Genomic DNA, 20,460 nt, shown 5'->3' with positions numbered 1-20,460 from the left:
AACATCAGACATATAGCATACCATAGCAGAAAGTCATGCTACGTGAAACGTTTAGTCAACTATGTGTAAGTAGTGCACATACACTGTGTTAAGATGTAAACTGTATTTTTCTTGTCAAGGATCAAAAAGATATTAGAGCAAAACATGTACTCCTTTCACCTCCACCAGTTTGCCTTTTCTAACGCGCGCCCGCGCACTCACGCACCAGGAAAAGCCTAAAGACATTTTCTCACATCAAGTATTGGTACTTTTGGTGCAAAGTCAACACAAAACTGTTGTTGTTGCTGTTGTTACGAGAACAGAAGACTGGTTAGCTGTCCAAAAGGTATTTCCCATAATTGAAACGCACACCAAGATGTGATAAAGGAGGGCCACCAGTCAAAGCCACCAATGCGATCGGTGGATGACCACCAGGTGACCATGACAAGACAAGGGATGGTACTGTGGCTGCCAGAAGACTCAGAGGCCCCCTTCACGTGCAGGCCACAAGGACACAATAAGCCCCCCTCAAACACAGAGCCATAGGAGTGAGAGAAGTGGGGGCAGGGCAAGACTGAAAAGATTGAAACTTACTGAGTGTTTCAATTCTTGCACTGGGCTAGAATTTCCCATTTGGAAGAAAGGTGCCTCCTCTCCTCACTACACCTGCACCCAGCAGGAGGGTCTTTTGAAGATAAGCAAAGCAGCTTCGAGTTATTTCCTCTACACTCGAGTATAGTGAGCATAAGTTTTTTTCTACCCTGAGAACGGTGGCCACTTTAACTCACTCCCCACTGTCATGATGATTAAACTCCCGGGAGCAAAGTATGAAGTGCTGGTTTTCTTACCCACACTCAGGATTAGCTCTTTCTCAAATATCTGTAAGTTTTATAAATGAAGAAGAGTTTTCATTATAGCTTTTATTTGAATGTATTTAATAATAGGCCACAGATTTTTTGCATATTTACAATTTATTTGTCTTTCTTTGTTTTAAAACACGGTGGATCAGTTAGGACCGGCCACATAATGCGTAGGATCCAGTGCAAAATGAAAACACAGGGCCTCTTGTTCAAAAATTATTAAGAATTTCAAGATGGCAACAGCAGAGCATTAAACTAAGGGCAGGACCTTTCTAAGTGCGGGTCCCTGGGCGACCACGCAGGTCCCTTGCCCATGAAGCTGACCCTGGCATCGTATCCTTTGCCCATTTTCTATTGGGGTGCAAATGTTTTCTTAGATCAGGGGTCAGCATACTTTTTCTGTACAGGGCCAGATGGTAAATATTTTAGGCTCTGTGGGCCATATGGTCTCTGTAGCCACTACTCAACTCTGCTGTTGTAGCACAGAAGCAGCCATTGACGGAACATGAACTAAACGACAACACAATTTTATTTAGAAAACCAGGCTGCAGGCCATAGTTTGCTAACCTCTGTCCTAGACAGTCACTTTCTTTCGGTCTTCCTCATGACAAGATAATATAAAAATCTATATTTATTTTCCTGGTAGCTGAAGCTTTAGTGTACTTTCACTATTCATTTCCTGTTATTTATTGCTGAGAATGTGGACTGGAAAAGTTATGCCTTGGGATATATATGGAGGCATTCTTTGCTACCTAATAAATATTTCATGGGTATTTGAAAGGAAAGTTTATTCTCTGTGGGATATAGGGTTCAAAATATATTTATTAAGTCAATCCCATTAATTATTATTCATATCCTCTATATCCTTTGAACACAAGTATTCAGAGAGATGTCTTTTCAGATTCTACTGAGAAAATAATTTGGTTTTCATCTTCAGCATTCAAAATAAATGTGCTATTTTAATACATTTCCTAAATATAAAAGCACTCCTGCATTCCTAGAATAAGTTTTTACTCTTTTACTGTACTTTTAGTTTTGTTTTAACGATATTTGATTTCAGATTTAAAGTTTTTATTCAAATTTGGTCTGAAGTTTTATACATGTTATCTTTGGTAGATATTGATATCAGATATATGCTAGCTTCTTAAAATAAATTGGGAAACTTCATCTTTTCTATTTTCTGGAGAGTTAAACTTTATTGAAATTTTCTTTTCCTTGAAGATGTGATAGGACTTGCCATGAAACCAACTTGGTCCAAAGCCAAAGGATCTACCCCCAAGGGCAAATCAGTCCCTCTTGAGTGTCGAGATTCTACTGGGGAGGTTGGGAGGAGGGGAAAAATCTCAAAGACTGAACATTTCCCTAAAGGAATTTTTAAAAATCACCACATTGGGGCTTCCCTGGTGGAGCAGTGGTTGAGAGTCCGCCTGCCGATGCAGGGGACACGGGTTCGTGCCCCGGTCCGGGAAGATCCCACATGCCGCGGAGCGGCTGGGCCCGTGAGCCATGGCCGCTGAGTCTGTGCGTCCGGAGCCTGTGCTCCGCAACGGGAGAGGCCACAACAGTGAGAGGCCCGCGTACCGCAAAAAAAAATTTAAAAAAAAATCACCACATTGGACTCTTATCATCACTCTGGTTCAAAATTTAAGGATTTGCAGCCCTCCTACTACCCAGTAGGTAGGCTTGGGAGGAAGAGGAGGAGTTTGGGAGTTCGATATAGTAAATGACAGTTTTGGGGGGATATATATGAATGTAATATGAGAATTTTTTTTCTATCCTGCTTAAAAAAATTTACTTTCACTTTCGAGAATCCATTAAGTTTTATTTTATTTTATTATTATTATTATTTTTTGGCGGTACGCGGGCCTCTCACCGTTGTGGCTTCTCCCGTTGCGAAGCATAGGCTCCGGACGCGCAGGCTCAGCGGCCATGGCTCACGGGCCCAGCCGCTCCGCGGCATGTGGGAATCTTCCCGGACGGGGGCACGAACCCGTGTCCCCTGAATCGGCAGGCGGACTCTCAACCACTGCGGCACCAGGGAAGCCCCACTTTTTAAGTTTTATATTTTGCTGTGTAACCTCACTGATAACAGTATTGTGACTTATTAACTTTTCTGGGACCATTACTTCTGTTTCTGGTACACCATGTCTTTTTCATATCCTTTATTTCTAATACGTTGTCCATTTTGATGTCAATATTTTCAAGTGACATTTTTCAATAAGGGTATGTGGGTGGTATATATTTTGAATTTTTATGTCTTAGGAAACCTAGTTATGGAATTTAAATATCACATTTCACTCAAGACTTTACTGAGGTTTTTTGAGCATTTAATGTTGTAGACCAAAAAAAAAAAAGTCTAATGCCACTCTGAGTTTTGGTTTTTTATTTTGTGGGAGATGGGATGCCTATTATTTTCCTTTTTGGAAGAATGTAGACATTTCTGTGTACTCTTATATTTTAAATTTTTATTTAAGACTGTGTACATTTGGATCCTTTAAACATATTAATTAGGCTGAGTATTTGGTTAAGTCCTCTAGATCTGAAGACTTCACTCTTTCTTCAGCTCAGGAAAATGAACTTTTATTATTGCATCTCTTATGTTCTCTTTTCCTAGAATTTATATTTATATATATGTTCCTAGCCTATATACATATATGTATATATGTTCCTAGCCTTTGTATTACTTATCTGTTGTCTCATAATTTTAATCTCTGTATTCTTTCTGCTGGAGTTCTGGACAAAGTTTCTTAAACTGTCTTCTGATGAGCTGAATTTACTTCTGCAATATTCAGTGTGGTGGTCATTGTTTCCAATGAACTTGAATATTCAGAAACAGCATATTTTCTCTCCAAAAGTTTCTTATTTTCAGCTGTTCCTTTCTCATGACAGACTGCTCTTATTTGTTGATGTAATATCTCAAAATTTACTGAAAATACTAATGAGACATATATTTGTTTAAATGGCTTTGATGGTCATTGCAACTTCTTTTATATAATCACTATTCTATTTTAAAGCGTTTTTTAAGCCTTGATTCACTCATTGGGTAATTTCTCGAAGAAAATTATCCCTACTCCCCTTTTTAGAAGAATCCATATGTATCTGAAAACGTCTTTCTATTTTCTTCACATGTAAGTGACATATTGACAGGTGTCACACTTTAGATCATAACTTTATCCATCAAAGTTCTCCACCATTTAATGTTGCAGAACCTTTGTAGGTAACCTGTATCTTCTCCCATTCATAAAATTCTTTTGTGTTTGAAATTAAAAATTTTCACCAGGAAATGTTTAAGTATTCATCTCTTTTAATTAATTTTGATTATTACTTGATAAGCCTATTCAGTCTACATTTTCAGGCTTTTGTGTTTTAATCAGGAAAGTTCTCTTCAATCAAATCTCTGAATGTTTCTTCTGGACTATTTTTTAGCAACCCAAATTATCTGATATATTGGATATCTATTTTTATTTTTGTATTTTTTTTATTTTTAAAAATTAATTAATGTATTTATTATTTGCGGTACGCGGGCCTCTCACTGTTGTGGCCTCTCCCACTGCGGAGCACAGGCTCCGGACGCGCAGGCTCAGCGGCCATGGCTCACGGGCCCAGCCGCTCTGCGGCACGTGGGATCTTCCCGGACCGGGGCGCGAACCTGTGTCCCCTGCATCGGCAGGCGGACTCTCAACCACTGCGCCACCAGGGAAGCCCTGGATATCTATTTTTGTCATTCATTATTTATCATCTTCTCTCTCATCACTTTTGTATAACTCATTTCCTATTCAAAGTATGAGGATTTCTCAAACACGCCTTCATCCTTTATTTTCTTCATTGTCAGTTCTGCTCTTTACTGCTTCTGAGGTGACTTTATAACTACACTTTCCCGTATATTTTATATTTAACTGTTCTAGATCTCTTTTCTTCTCTTTTCATATTTTATCACCTGTTTCACAAATTTATTATTTAACTTCACCAAAATCATAACACATATGGTACTAAAACTGACCTCTTTTGCTGTTGAAAATTCTTTCCATAAACATGTTCTTCCACCTCAGGAATTTTGTTTTCACCACTTATTTTCAGTTGGTAAAATCTTGTAGGCCCTATTTTCATCTTTCAATATGGGAAGGTGTAACTGGGTCTCCTATCTGCTTCCCCAATACTACATATATATATATATATATGTATATATGGCATTGTCTTCACACTTATAAACTTCTCTAAGAACTTAATCTGGGGGAAGGGAGTTGATCTTAAAGGCTAAAGTAAGCTTACATTATTGTTTCATCAATTAGGGGAGAGCAGGGAATGGAATAACTCCTCATCACTTCTCACAAAGGAACCTAATCCTTGCAAGGTTTGTGGGTTTGTTTTGGACACGGTTACGCCAATTCCAGCTTGCCATATGTCGGGTTTTTTGGCCTGGTGTCTACTCCACACTGTGCTCATTCCTGATCCCTGCTGCATCCACATAATCAAAGACAGAACTCTGCCATTTCCCTGGAAGCCCAGATCTACGGGGAGGATTCAGCAATGCTGGACAGAATCACTGTCACGAAGATGCCTGGTGTTCACGCACTCTCTCTTCAGTGGCTTGGTTTCCCCTTCGACTGTCCAGCACAGCTGCCTCTGTGTGATGCCGATGCACAAGGGCAGCAGGGCTCTACGGAGATGCCTCTCCTCCCCCTTATGTCCCACTCTTGACTTCAAACTCACTTCCAGATTGGGGATTGTTCTTGGGGTTCCTCCATAATATTCTTCTACATTCTTCTTTTTTAACTTGGCAACAGAGTTGAAAGTAGACCCCAGCTGACCTCCTTCAAACTCAACCCATCTGCTTTGTTTCTAGTGTAATTTCTTACAAGTGTATTGCATGTCAGTGTTGCTGTCCTCAGTGGTTGGACCTGATGCAGGCTTACCCCAGATGCCTCCTTAAGACTTTCTCTTTTGGGAGATGGGGCAGTTTTAGATGATGTTGGTAGAGGCAGTGAGAAGCTAACTGTCCGTGCCCAGCTTCTTTCTCAGAAGTCATCAACAAACTTTCTTTCCTTTCTCATCTCAGAGTAAGCCCTGCAGCTCGTTAAATCTTAATTTCTGCATTTATGGTGCCCTGAAACAGCACTTCCAAAAGTCACCAGTGCCTTTATTTCTGCTAAAGCATAGGCCCTCTCTCAGTTCTTTCTTGCTGGGTGTATTTGTAGTATGCATAAATACAACAGAGAATATGTATTGATTCAGCAGAATGGTTTTTAATGCCTGGTAGGTCCTTTAGGATCGATAAAGATTAGTAATTACACCACGACATGTACTGAGTACTTACTAAGCAGCAGGCACTGTGCTGAGCACTTTACATTCATTGCCATTTAATAATAATAGCTAGCACTTAATGAGCCCTTCTTACGTGTGCATAGGACTCGGCTCTGAGAACAACAACCCTATGTGATAATACTATTAGCTCCCTTGTCACAGGTGAGGAAACTGAGTTCACAAAGAGATTAAGTGACTTGCTTAAGGACACACAGCTAGTAAGTGGTAGGGTTGGGATTCAAATTCTAACCCTAGAGTCTATGCTCTTAGTCTAAACATTACTCTCCTACGACTCTTTCCTGGTGTTTAAACCTGTGCTCTTAACACATGAGCAACACTGCCTCCCCATGGACGGGTCAGGAAAGACACAATTCCAATTCATAGCGTTAAATGTTTCGTTAGGGAGAAGTACTGGAGAAGTTCCACAAACTGTTATGGAAATTTGGGAGTGGGGAATGCCAGGGACAACTTAAAATTGGGGTACCTGAATGGAATCAGGAGTCCCCAGCTGGTTGCCCATTTTAATGGGATAAGGTGTACAAGGGGATTCACCCATTTGGCTTTCAACCCTCTCCTCTTGTTCCTTTGATAGTGTCTTTTATGACGGTCAATAATCAGGATGACCATATAATTTAAAATCCAAACTGAAACACTTTCAAGAGTAAACTAGGAAGCCACTAATAATTACATTAGGGGACTTCCCTTGTGGTCCAGTGGTAAAGAATACACCTTCCAATGCAGGGGACTGGGTTCGATCCCTGGTCAGGGAACTAAGATCCCACATGCCATGGAGCAACTAAGCCTGTGCGCCACAACTACAGAGCTCGTGGGCCACAACTAGAGAGTCCGCGTGCCACAAACTACAGAGACCATGCGCCCTGGAGCCTGCGTGCCACAATTAGAGAGAAGCCTACGCGCCACAACGAAAGATCCCACATGCCTCAACGAAGATCCCGTGTGCCGCAACTAAGACCCGATGTAGCCAAAAATAAATAAATAAAAAATAAATCTTAAAAAATAATAATTATATTGGGACAAGCACAATCCAGGAATGTACTGGGTCATTCATTTATTTATGGTTAGATTATGGCTGTCCAATGGCATCTTGTATTTCCTTTTACCTTATACTGCTTATTATTGTGACTGGCGTATAGTTACAGTTAGGATAATTCATTTTTCTCTTCTTTGTTATGTAATTTCCATAAACCTGGTATTTGCGTTATCTTTTATGTAAGGAATGATGACTATACTTCTGAACATAATCTTTTGCCAAAAGGTATTGGGAAGGCCCTGTTCTAGGTGGTTCCTACAGGAATGAACTGTATATGGTTGAGCAGCAGGGTTTGAGGAAAAGAAGATAAGGCCCTTGAATGAGACCTCAGAGGACGCACAACTAAGGGTTTTCTTCTCCATCTTTTGATAATGGACCTCTCTGCTGCTTATCATGTGATATGCGTTGTTATGGGGTTGAGGGATCCTGAACAAGGAATGGATTTTGAATAAAGATGAGAGGTAAAGAGATGACTGTTCTCAATATTTTGTACCACAGGGAGCCCACAGCTAGTGAGGGGAGGGGACCAAGTGCCGGTCACCATCTCAAAGGATAAGAGGGCATCACCTATATAAAGATGGAAATGGTGTTAAAGGGCATTACAGCTAAAGGCAAGAAAGAGCATGGGTTAGTTCAGGGAACTGCACAGCACGTTTTGCTGGACATTGCAAGGGTGTGGGGTGTGGTAGGAGATGAAGCTAAGGGAAACATAGTGGCCGCAGCAATAGGCTCTTGGATACCTCGCTAAGGAGTATGCATTTTATACTGAAAGAACTTTGGAAGTGTTTAGAGGTTGAAGGGTTGGGGGAGATGATGTCAAGATTAAAATCTGTGTTCTAAAAAGATCAATTTGGTACCAGTGTCAAGAGTATAGGGTAGGGGAAAAGGTAAAAAAAAAAAAAAAAAAAAAAAAGGAGGTAAAGAGACCAATGTAGAGAACATTTCAGCGAACTGGGTAGCAAATGGCCTGAACTAAGGTAATGGCAGAGATGTAGGAGCAGATATTGTCAGGCCTTAGAGTATAAGAAAGACTCTCAGATCTTTGACTTATGTGGCTGGATTTATGGTGATGCTGTTTACCAAGACTAGGAATAGAGATGGATTTTAGGGGAAAAACATCTAGTTGGTCACCCTCCACTGAAATTCTCTCTCTCCTTGCCTCAGTGGTAAGAGTTCTTTGCTGTTTCTCCTCCGACTGTCTGGTAACTTCTCTCGGCTCTGGTTAGTGGAGTTTCTTCTTTGGCCCAGACATTCCTGTTGGCAATTCCTCTAAATTGGACCCTGGCCATTTTCTTCATTAAACTCCACCTCTTCTTGACATTTTTAAATCCTGATGTTATCTTGATATTATCTCCATATTATTTATTATCCCTCCATATTTTCAACTACCACCCTTGGGCTAACAACACTCAAGTCTTTATTTTCAGTTCCCAGGGTATAAATCCAACTGCCTACTCGACACCTTCACCCAAATGTCCCACATGTTCAGACTCAATTCGTCCACACCAAACTCCTTTTTCCTTCTGAAACCTACTCCTTTCCCTCGCAACTCTTTCCTCTCCCATTCACTCACAGCCAACGGTTCATCAACTCCTGACCCTCCACCCTACAAAGGTACTCAATTTCTTTTGTTCTTTTTTCCCCAATCCTCTGACATAATCTCATAACCTACTGCTGATATGAAAAAACCCACTCTTTCCAGATTCTTTTCCTGTCCCTCTCTCTGTCATGTTTACATCACAAAGAGGATGTGTCACTTTGCTTTCTTGTATGGCCCCTTTGTCATCAATTTTTTTTTTTTTTTTACTTTGTCACCTGTCAAAATCCTGCTCAACATTCAAGGTCTGGATCCAAAGTAACCTTCTCCAGGAAGTCTCCTAAGCCTCTCTTATCTCAACCAAAATTCATTATTTCACCAAGTCTGTTTTCCTAGCCCTTTGCTTCTTCTACTAGACTGTGAAATCCTTGAGAGCCAGGGACATGTCATAGGCATTTTGTAATAAGATAAATTTAGCAAAGTTTGATAAATACTGAATTGAATTGATGTATTCCTTACCCTAGCCAGGCAGTCCTGCTTATAATCTAAGGAGGTGTCTTTTGTTAGAGGACAACATCCTTTTTCCCTAGGGGTAATTACCACCATTACCACCACCACCACCACCACACCATCAATACCACCACCATCACCATCAGCACTACCATCATAGTCATCACTGCCACCATCACCACCACCATCAATATCACCACCTTCACCACTACCATCACACCATCAATACCACTACCATCACCATCAGCTCTACTATCATAGTCATCACCACCACCATCAATAACACCATCACCACCACCATCACTATCACCACCATCACCATCACCACTACTATCACACCATCAATACCATCACCATCAGCTCTACTATCGTAGTCATCACTGCCACCATCAATAACACCATCACCATCACCATCACCACCACCACTACGGTCACCACCACAACCACCATCATTATCATCATCTTGGGCACTCACATATCAAATGCTTCATTAAAGCTTTTAATCTAATATTATTTAATCTTTAGGACACTTCTGCAAGGCAGAAATTTTAATGCCTGTTTCATTAATGAGAAGACTGAGGTTCGGAAAGGCTAAATAATTTGCTCAAGGTTGTACAGCTTGGTGAAAGGTTGAGCTGGTATCTGAAGCCAGAGATGCCTGATTCCCAAGTCAGCTCTCTTACCCCCTGTGCTTGAGCTCAGTTCATTCCCATGAGGCACTGGGTCACATTTCATGCCAGGAGTCTTGAAAGAAAGGAAACAAAGGACTGTCCTAGCAAACACCACGGCCTCCATGTGTTTGCACGCACGGCAGGACCCGCCAACAAAAGAGGGCAAAGCATGGCCTATCTGTGACCTTGGCTCTTCCTCTCCGTATCATGTTGGGCTTCCCCTACCACCATCTAAAATAAGAACTCTGCTTGGCATCCAGTTCTCAGGCATCTACTGCCTCAGCTACATCCGCATGAGAGAGGAACAAGGCCATCATTATGGGACAGCTTTTCTTGTCTTCCTGTTCACTTTCATGATTTATTGTGGGAGGGACAGACGCACATCACAATCACCTGGGAAGCTTTTCCAAAATATACACGCCTGCCCCAGGCCCCTGAGGATCTGATCTGGCCCCTGGTTGAGAGCCACTGGTTTAGCACATTCATTTCCAAGGTCCGCAGTTCTCACTGGCCCTCTTATCATTGAAGACTCCCTCGTTCTTCCTCCAGACAAATGTTCTTCCTGCTCAGATGTAGTCCTACCATGCTTGGAATTGGCTTCACTGGCATGCCTTGATCTACTCTGCTTTCTTTCAGTCAGGGGTTCTCAACCAGGATGGTACCATCTCACAGGAAGGCATTGAGAGATACATGTAGAGGCTTTTGTTTCTTGGATATCACAACAACTAGGAAGACTAGTGGCATTTACAAAAGAAGGATCAGAAATGCTAAGCATCCTACAGTCCCTCACGGTGAAAAACTGTCCCACTGAAAATGGCAATTGACACCCCTACTGAGAAAGACGTTTGGCTGGAACCCAGATACTCTTGATTCAAGGTCTGAATTAGCCTCTGCAATGAACAGCATCCCCTCGGCCTGGCTGCCACTGTGTTCCAGGGGCTGCTCTCCCCTCACCGTCTTTCAAATTCCCTCACGGTCCACAAACTACGGGCAAAGGGATTCTTAGCTTTCAAATATATTTGTGTAATACTTAGCTATCAAGGAAGCATGTCTCATCTTCATTTCTGTTTCCATTTAATCTAATTTAATCCCCTGCCCACGGCACTGAATGTTTCATCTAAAGAATGGGAGCAATGGGAAAGGGAGGAAATAAAGCAAGGGGCCATCGCTGCCTCATGGGTGCATTTGAGCTGTCATGTCTGATCATAATTCCAGGTTGACGAATCCATCTAAAACATGGCTCAACACTGACTCTGTACCAGAAGTCTTACCTCTTTATCCTCTCCCAGGGACTACTCCTTTCTTGCTTACTCAGGCAAAAGCAGTGTGTAATTAAAGGTTTGTAGTAGAGGCTATTAATGCCCACCCATATCTGGCTTTCCTCTCTTTTTAGATACACAGGAGGATGACTTTTTTTTTTTAATTAATTTATTTTTGGCTGTGTTGGGTCTTCGTTGCCGCACACGGGCTTTCTCTAGTTGCGGTGAGCGGGGGCTACTCTTCGTTGCGGTGCGCGGGCTTCTCATCGCGGTGGCTTCTCTTGTTGCGGAGCACGGGCTCTAGGCAGGCGGGCTTCAGTAGTTGTGGCTCGTGGGCTCTAGAGCGCAGGCTCATTAGTTGTGGCACATGGACTTAGTTGCTCTGCGGCATGTGGGATATTCCTGGACTAGGGATTGAACCAGTGTCCCCTGCATTGGCAGGCGGATTCTTTACCACTGCGCCACCAGAGAAGTCCCAGGATGATGTTTTTTCACCCTCTTTAGGGCGAAGCCACGTGACCAGTTCTGACTGATGGCTTGTGAGTGGAAGGATACATGTCATTTCACAACTCTGCAGAGTTGAATTTCCCTTTTCCATCAGATCCAATCTGAACAAGCTATTAATTTATTGGCAGTGCTCCAGCTGGAGACTCTCCAGCGTTTCCTTCCTTTGCAGCCGTGATGGTGGAAGCTGGTGTTAAGGAATCTCCACCAGCCTAGCCCTCAGATAACTACCCTGAGTAGAGCCCCTGTTGACCCTCACCAGACGTGGAGCAGAGGCAGAGATTACAAAGGTTTATACCTTTGTCGTTTTGTGTCACTGACACTTGGGGAATTGTTTGTTACCACGGCATAACCTAACCTACCCTGATTGATTCAACGTTCTCTTACATGTTTAGATTCTTTTCATCTTGCGCATAGATCATGAGTCAGAGAGGCCTGGGTTTGAAGCTGAGTTCACCACTTACACTGACATTGGCTAACCTTGTTAAACCTGTTTCCTCACGTGTCAAACGGTGATCATGACTGTGCTGGCCTTACGTGGTTGCGAAGGAGATAACTAACTGGGATCATACAGGCAAAGTGCTTATGCAGTGCATGGCAAGGGCTCAGAAAACCTTATTATTTCTTCTCCTTATTGATCTAAAATTGACTTTACCTGCCCGCCTGTCCCAAATCCTCACTGGAGCCTTTAGCTTTGACTGCCTGGAGTCCTTCTAATGTCTTTCTACATAAAAAGCAAATAGTCTGGGATGGCTTCCTGCTTCTCCTCCATTCCTTACAGCACCCAGAATAGGACATTGTTTGCAATAGGCATTGTCATCTATGCTTTTAATGGAGCACACACTTGTGACCGGAATTGAGAACATATTTACGCCAAATGAATGAAAGACTCAGCTCTTCCAAATGGAAGAAATCTAGTTACTATTTTCAATACAAACCTGGCATGTCTGGGAAACATGTTAGGAAATATCCAAGTACCCACTTTGTCTTTTGTTGCCCAGTAATCACTGGGAGAGGTGAAATCTAGGCTCTTGGCCACACATCAAAAATTAGACACACGTTCTAAATTAGCATAAAGCAAATCCTACTTGCACTTATGTGACAGCCAAGTCTCGCTAAGGGGTGGCAGAGTTTGTTCCTGGACCACTGGGAGTCCTTCAGCATTGAAGATAGTGGCAGGTTATTTTAGGACAGGTGCCTTCCTCCAGCACTCCAGGATTCTATTCTCAGCTTAACACTTACCAGGTCTCCACAGCTAAGGAAACTAGAATTACTTGGCTGACTCAGACAGAAACACAAAACAAAAAAAGAGTTTTGTCTTATTTATTTTTATTTTGAACCAGAAGCCAAACCTTCCAATTTGCAGGCAGTTCTACTAACTATTACCTGACCTGATAAGTCCTCTCCAAATCTGGAACTTAGTCGTAGGAACACTGAAAACCAGCCATAGAGTTCATCTCAATACAAAAAAAAAAAAAAAAAAAGACATTCCTGGCTCCTGAAAAACTTTTTTTCCCTGATGCCTCTTAGAATTATTATTGTAGCATTTTCAAGGTACCTTCTAATGGACTCTGTTTTCCTTACTGAGAGTCAAGTTTACATTTTTGTTACTGGAAGACTTCTTCCAAAGCATTTCTGAAAAAGCTACGTCTTTGTGTTTTAACACATCTACAGAGATGAATTTCCCTTTTCCATCAGACTCAATTTGAACAAATTATTAATTCATTGGATCTTTCAGTGCATTATAATCAGATGTCCTCAGAGTCCTATCCATCAGTTAAGCCCCAGACCTCTGAAGCATCTCTGTGGGCTGCATAGGGTCAGAGTCCCTGATACTTTCAATCAACTACAGCCGATTTAACAGCAGAGAAGTAGCTCCTCAATTAAGTAACCTTGACCGTCTTATATACCATCATTTCCTGAAACTCTGATGCAGGGGTTTTTAATTCCTGGAATCTACCCAGGCGTATTGCCATGTGTTTCTCATTATGACCCAACTGCCCAGGGCAGTGATGAGTGGAAAGAGCTGGGCTGAGAGTCAGCGGCAGACATCGTCCCAGCTCTGTCATTATCTAATCCTAGGTCCTTCCGCAGGTCACTTAATCCGGTGGGTTGACAAAGATTGAACAGTTTTCTCATCTGTAAATTAGAGACAGTAGCACTTGCCCTAGCGACCAAGCAAGGTTGTCTTTGGGACATTTGTGAGATGGCGTTAAGTGCTGGGAGACTTTAGTTTCGACTCTAAAGATTTCTTTTGAAAGTTAATATTTGGGAACCCAGAAGGTGGTGAGGTTCCCAGTCTAACGTTATAAAAATCTGTTTAATGACCATGTCCCTGGAGTATAACACATCGGAATGGCCCTACAGATCATCACCACATGTGACCATCCAATTGTGGATCTGGGTGAATGGCAAGACAGGGTCCCCTTGTATGGGGAAAAGAGAAGGAGAAAATTGGTCTTGAACAAAAAGGAAGTCATGGAGGAAGGAGCTGGGGGGGTCTAATGGGGAAGCAACACACGGTGAGCCTGCAGAGGGCCTCTGCAGATGGAAGGATTTATTGGGTGACAGGCTGTGGCTTTGGGAAGTCCTAGAAATCAACTATTCAGGGCTTACTGCCATCCTCCAGCACACCATCTCCTCCACTCCTGCCCCATCCCACCATTCTATTTTTGAAGTCCGTAGGGCACACATGAATACAGCCAGCACTTCCCCAGACTCACGATGGAGAATCCACTTTTTCCATTTAGGTGACTAATAGCTCTCCATAAAATAGACCAATGTGTGATACATAAATATCTAGTGTAATAACAGAAGAGCCTTGCAAGAGGGGAAAGGTACATTCATGTCTGGCGGTTGGTCAACTGGGTGCATTAATCTTAGAGGACCCCCTGGAAGACTTAAGAAGGCCAGCTGCTCCTTGACTGTTTTCCTCTGGACAGAGCCCTTCTAAATCTGACTTTTCAAATCCCTGATTGAATTCCCAGCAGTCTACTTTTCCTGACTGTAACCAGAAAAGCATGCTCGAATGAACATGAAATTCCATCATATAAAGCCTTGTGAAGCCCAGTCCGCCAGCCCCGTCGCCAAAGCCACTAATAATGCCCTATTGTGTTGCTGTGGTAGTCTAGGTTATCATTATGAAGTCTTTGCTTCTGGTTGAGAAAACATGACGTTCCATTAAATGTATAATCTGGGTTTCTTCCAGGCCAGAGACACATCCTGCTTAAAGCTGAAATAAGCTGAGATTTAATGTCACAGAAAAGAAGAGAACCATTCGCTGGGAAAAAAGGGAGTTGAGGGGTTGGGAGAAGAATGGTGAATTCAGTGCCTTGTGAGCCGTTGGTTTCAGCCTGTAGACAGTGTGTTGACGGCCAGAGGATCTTAGAAGCCCAAGGAAAAAACGCACCAGAATTCTTTCCCTTTGCACGCTGCGACAGTTGGGTGCTGGACAGCACTGTTTGGGGAGATTCTTTCTAGGACGGAAGACCATGTCTTTAGGGACCAGCCAGGGGACTGTTTGCTATCACTGCCTTTTGGTCCATCCGCCAGCTCTGGGCTCCACAATCCCATAAATTAGCCTGACTCGAGATGGCAAGCTGGAGGTACACACGCTTATCACACCAAGCTCTAGCAAGTTTCTCATTCAGCACAAAAATGTCCCTCTCTTCAAGCAATAGGGACAACCAAAGGAAGTCAGAGGAGTCCACCTCCATGTAAAGGTCTCCCCACCATTTTTTTCCTGGAACATTTTTGGGTCCCCAACATATTGCCAAGGATCCTATGGTGCATTTAGAAATGTACTCCAGGATTAAACATGAAAGAGGCAGCATCCTCTATCATCATGAGGGGCTTGGAGCTCAGCAGGCTGGTTAGACAGCCTCCTCACACTTGAAGTGAGTTTTTAAAAGCTCAGGACAGGACTTCCCTGGTGGTGCAGTGGTTAAGAACCCACCTGCCAATGCAGGGGACATGGGTTCGAGCCCTGGTCCAGGAAGATCCCACATGCCGTGGAGCAACTAAGCCCGTGCGCCACAACTACTGAGCCTGCACTCTAGAGCTCTGAGAGCCACAACTACTGAAGCCCATGTGCCACAACTACTGAAGCCCGTGCACCTAGAAGCCAACGCTCCGCAACAAGAGAAGCCTCCGCAATGAGAAGCCTGCCCACCGCAACCAAGAGTAGCCCCTGCTCTCAGCGACTAGAGAAAACCCGCATGCAGCAGCAAAGACCCAATGCAGCCAAAAATTAAATAAATGAATAAATAAATACATTTTAAAAACTCAGGATAACTTATTTTGGTTGAATATAAAAGTAATATATGTTCTTTGCAGAAAAATGTGAAGATTCAGAAAAGTGTAAAAAAAGAATTTAAAAATCCTGCTTTCTACAGACAAATACTATTACATATTGGGTAAATAGAGACATATACATGTGCGTGTTTATATTTTTAGAAAGGCAGAATCACAGTGTATAATGTCTGGTAACTGTATTTTCACCTAAGAGTATATTATAAGCATTAAGTATTTCTCCTAAAAATATCTTACAGGGCTTCCCTGGTGGCGCAGTGGTTGAGACTCCGCCTGCCGATGCAGGGGACGCGGGTTCGTGCCCCCGTCCGGGAAGATCCCACATGCCGCGGAGCGGCTGGGCCCGTGAGCCATGGCCGCTGAGCCTGCGCGTCCGGAGCCTGTGCTCCGCAACGGGAGAGGCCACAACAGTGGGAGGCCCGCGTACCGCAAAATAAATAAATAAATAAATAAATAAATAAATAAATAATAAAAATATCTTACAAGCATGCATAACATGTGTACTCAATATCATGTGTGTATCATATCTTATTAAATCCTCTGTTGTTAGACATTTAGGTAATTTTCAGCTTTATCATCACAAACAGCACTGCCATGAACATACGCATAGGCACCTCTTTCTGACTATCTTGGATTTTTCCTTTGATACAGGTTGCCAAATTATCTTCTTGTCTGTGCTATCCAATACAGTAGCCACATGTGGCGATTTAAATTTAAATTAATTAAACTTAAATAAAATAGAAAGTTCCTTTCTTCAGTCCCACTAGGAACAATTCAGGCGTCAATAGCCACATAGGACTAGTGGCTACCATACTGGAAAGCACAGATAGAGAACATTCCATCAACACAGAAAGTTCTACTGGACAGCACAAGTCTAGAAAGACCAAACAAATTTATATTTTCGTTAGTAAGATATGACAATGGCCCTCCCTCCCACAAGTTGGACAATACTGAATATTATAATTCTTTAAAAATCTCTGCCAACTTAATAAAAATTACATCTTGTTTGAGTTTTCCATTTATTTGATTACTAGGGAAGTTGAACTTTTTTGTTTATTGACTTTCATTTTTTTGTGTGAATTATTTATATAGTAAGCCTGTTTTCTATTGGGATGATCTTTTTAAAACTGCTTATTATATATTAAGGTTACTCTACAGAGGTGAATTTATGTTGCAAAAGTTTTTGTAACTTGTTATCTTTTATTTATGGCATTTTTCGTTTATAGACGTGTAAGATTTTAATATATTTAAATCTTTTTGTAGTTTTCTTTATTGTTTCTACTCTGTTTTTAAAGCTCTAAATCTAAGATGACAGTAATTCTCATCTACATTTTCTTCTAATTCTTTCAACACTTCCTTTTTAAAATGAAATGTTTAACATTTAAATTTTCAAACCTCTTGGAATTTATTTTTGTGTGTGGGGTAAAGTATAAATCTAACCTTTTTCTTTTCCCGTGTTACCAACCATTTGTTCAAAAATCATTTTTAAAAATAATGAATTCGTTCTCCACTAATTTGAACTTCCACTAAATGGAAGTACATGTCCTTGGATCTATTTCTAGATTTTCTATTATGTATACCTATTCTTTGGCCTTTACCATCCTGTTCTTTAATTAATTTGCCTCACAATACATTTTAATATTTGGAGGTATAAGTATTTCTTCATTATTCTTTTCCCAAAATGTTTTAGCTCTTATTACCTGTTTTTTTTTTCCCCTCTAAGATAAACCTAGAATCATTTTGCTAAATTCCTCTCACCACCAAAATAAGTTGTTTCAGAACTCTGATTTTAAAGTTTAATTCATTTTACAAATTAATTTGGGAAGAGTTGCTATCTCTACAGTGTGGAGTTACTCCATTCAGAGACATGGTGATTCTGTCTTTTTTTTCAAACCTGCCTCTATGTTCTTCTGAACTGGCTTTCTTTTCTTTTTCTTTTTTCTTTTTCTTTTTTTTTAAAAAGAACAATGATAGGCATCACTGACTGTTTTCAGACACAGTCTCTGAATCTGTGAGCTGGTGCTCCCAGGCTCTAGAAGTAACGAAAGACATTCCATTTCTTAGCATGGAAGTGTATTTTCAGTATCCGCCTTCTCATAAATCTCCAAGAAAGAGATCTCCCTTTTCATCCAAAGAATCTGGAGTTCAAAACAGCCTTTACGGAAAAATTCAAACTCCAGGGGCAACTGCAAAGCACATTTGGTGTCTAGCTGGCCAGCTTATTTTGCAGGACTCTTTTTTCCAACTCGCAAATACTTTCCAGTCTGTGAAATTAATCTCCCCACCACTGTAACAGCAAGCGCCCGTCCTGGCAGTGGGGAGCACACCAGTGTTAGCACGGATCTCCTCTGAGGGGCTTTTTATTGTTAAAGCTGCTTTTTAGCAGATAGCATGAAACTTCCTTGAATGACTGTGGCTTGGCAAATCTAAGGGCGATTGGTCAGAGTTCAGCTCTCCCTTGAGCAGTCCTGAAGCCCCATCCATTTTCGCAAGGAAACCAGGGCTCCTCCACCACCCTGGTAGCCCACGAGTCAAATCGCCAAGAACTTGAATTCGCCTACATCAGGGTTTCTCAAGCCGAGAGGGAGGAGGAATATACCCGCAGGGGACTTTTGGCAACTTCTAGAGACATTTTTGCTTGTCACGGTGGAGCGACGGTGGAGGCAGCGCGGGATGGGGGGCAGGGGTGCAGGGGAGATTCTGGAGGGGGGTAGTACCGGCATCTAGTGGGCAGAGGCCAGGGATGCTCAACACCCTGCAAGGCACAGGACGTCCCCACGACAAAGAACTCCGCAGCCTCAAACTCAATGGTGCCGCGGTGGAGAAATCCGCCTTGTATTTTCACTAACTTCCCAGTCAGCCTACATTCTATCATTAGGAACAAAGATAAAGCAATATGTAGGACAGTTTTTAAACAAGAGACGATTGACTTTTAAAAGCCCACGCCTCTTACTTTACACGTGCCTGAAAGTTCTGCCTCTCGTAAGCAAGCTTTTCCCACCAAGGTTTCTAAAGCAAATGGAAAGGGTTCACGGAAACGTAGTAGGTCAACAGTATCCTTACACTCCCATCCTCAGACTCACGCGCCTCGGTCAAGAGAAAGCAAGGCAGGAAAGAATTTGTCCCGAGAACAAGCAGCGACGCCTGCCCCGCCGGCTCGGGCAGCGGCGAGGGAGGGGGAGGCGCGCCCCGTCCACAAAGGCGCAGCGCTGGGCGCACCGCCGCCTCCCGCGGCCCCTCTTGGTCCCTGGAGATGCGTGCCTGTCCCAAAGCCACACTGCCAAGGAGCCTAGCCCGGGGAGAAAGCATCACCAGCTTAAACTAGGGTGGAAAACTCAGGGCACTTACTTGTCCAAAATGAAGTACAGGTCAAATCCCCCGTAGCAGGCTGGACCCCCTTCCTCCCTGCGTCCCCCTTGCCCGGCGCAGATAAGCACAAAAGTGGCCAAAGAGAGACACTTGAAGCCAATGCCCAGGGCTTTCTGCTCCACGGTGGCCATGACCTGCAGCCCAGGGAGAGGGTAGGGTCCTCTCCTTCCCACGCTCCTCGAACTCGCCAGGACCCTCAAGGGCGCGCCATCCGAGGGGCTCTCCTCTCGGGCCTTTTATTCCCCCTCGCTCTCCCGAAACTCCCCGGAAGCAATTGTCTGGAGGAGTTCAAGGTTTTCCTTCTGGTTTCCGCTAAGATTCTGTTTCTAGGTTTCAGGTTTCAAGAATCCCAACGCTGTAGTCCGCTTTTTTAAAGGGGTTGTTTTTGACTCGGGCCGGCAGGCCGCTCCGGAGGCAGCGCTGAGGTTTTGCAATTGAAGCAGTTCCGTGCTGATGGTTCTTTGTCCCAGATTTTAAATATTATGGGGTGGGTTTTCAAATTGTTCTTGATTGGGGGAGTGCTTTGCCTTTTCTCCCTCCTCTCTACCCACCCCCCTTTATTTTGATGCGGGAAGAAAGTTCAAAGGGTGCCACCTTGTGGCCAAGGACGGCAAAGCACTCTTCCGCGTTCAAGGGAGCGTGGGTGTGCCCGTTTTCTTATTCCTTCCGTTTTCTCACGCATCTTCCCTTTCGTTCTGCATTACCTCTTCCCCATTTCCACTTCTTTCTCACTCGCTAGCCTTTTTATCCTTGCCCTTTCCTTTCCTGTCCTACGTCCGCTAATAAGGTCACTGTAAACGTTTGATGAGAACTTACTCCAAGCGCTATGGCTCCGACCCCAGGCTGGGACCTTTGCAAACAAGACACTGGGCAAATGAGCGGAGAAGAACGGGCCTTTGTGATCTGAATCATCCAAGTGACCTTACTATACACTTAGCGCAGATCATAAAAGAGACTGTTGGGATGCGGTCATGTGGCTGAAAGCAAAAACAGTCCCACACAGAAGGCTGTTCCTGCCTGGAACAGCTGAGTATGCTCTAGCGATTGTCTTCATCTCCAGAGTTTAGAGATTCTGTGATAAGTTCTTTTCAGCCTGTGAACTTTGACT

At 42.9% G+C, this 20,460-nt stretch overlaps 1 protein-coding gene across 1 annotated transcript in view; it reads right to left on the bottom strand.

Moving 5' to 3' along the window:
• Positions 1–19,602, bottom strand: part of ANTXR1 (ANTXR cell adhesion molecule 1) — a gene marked incomplete at its 3' end in the record, with an annotated part of 240,981 nt that extends 221,379 nt beyond the window's left edge. Inside the window, exon 1 of the mRNA XM_082851989.1 lies at positions 19,332–19,602. Within this exon, the coding sequence (XP_082708115.1) occupies positions 19,332–19,483 (152 nt within the window). The 5' untranslated portion in view covers positions 19,484–19,602. The remainder of the gene's footprint in view (positions 1–19,331) is intronic.
• Positions 19,603–20,460: the final 858 nt, after the last annotated feature.

The sequence above is a fragment of the Leucopleurus acutus genome, assembly GCF_964270905.1.
Source record: "Leucopleurus acutus genome assembly, chromosome: 12".
Lineage (NCBI taxonomy): Eukaryota > Metazoa > Chordata > Mammalia > Artiodactyla > Delphinidae > Leucopleurus > Leucopleurus acutus.
Note: the sequence above shows the minus strand (reverse complement) of the source record. Positions and strands in the feature narration are given on the sequence as shown.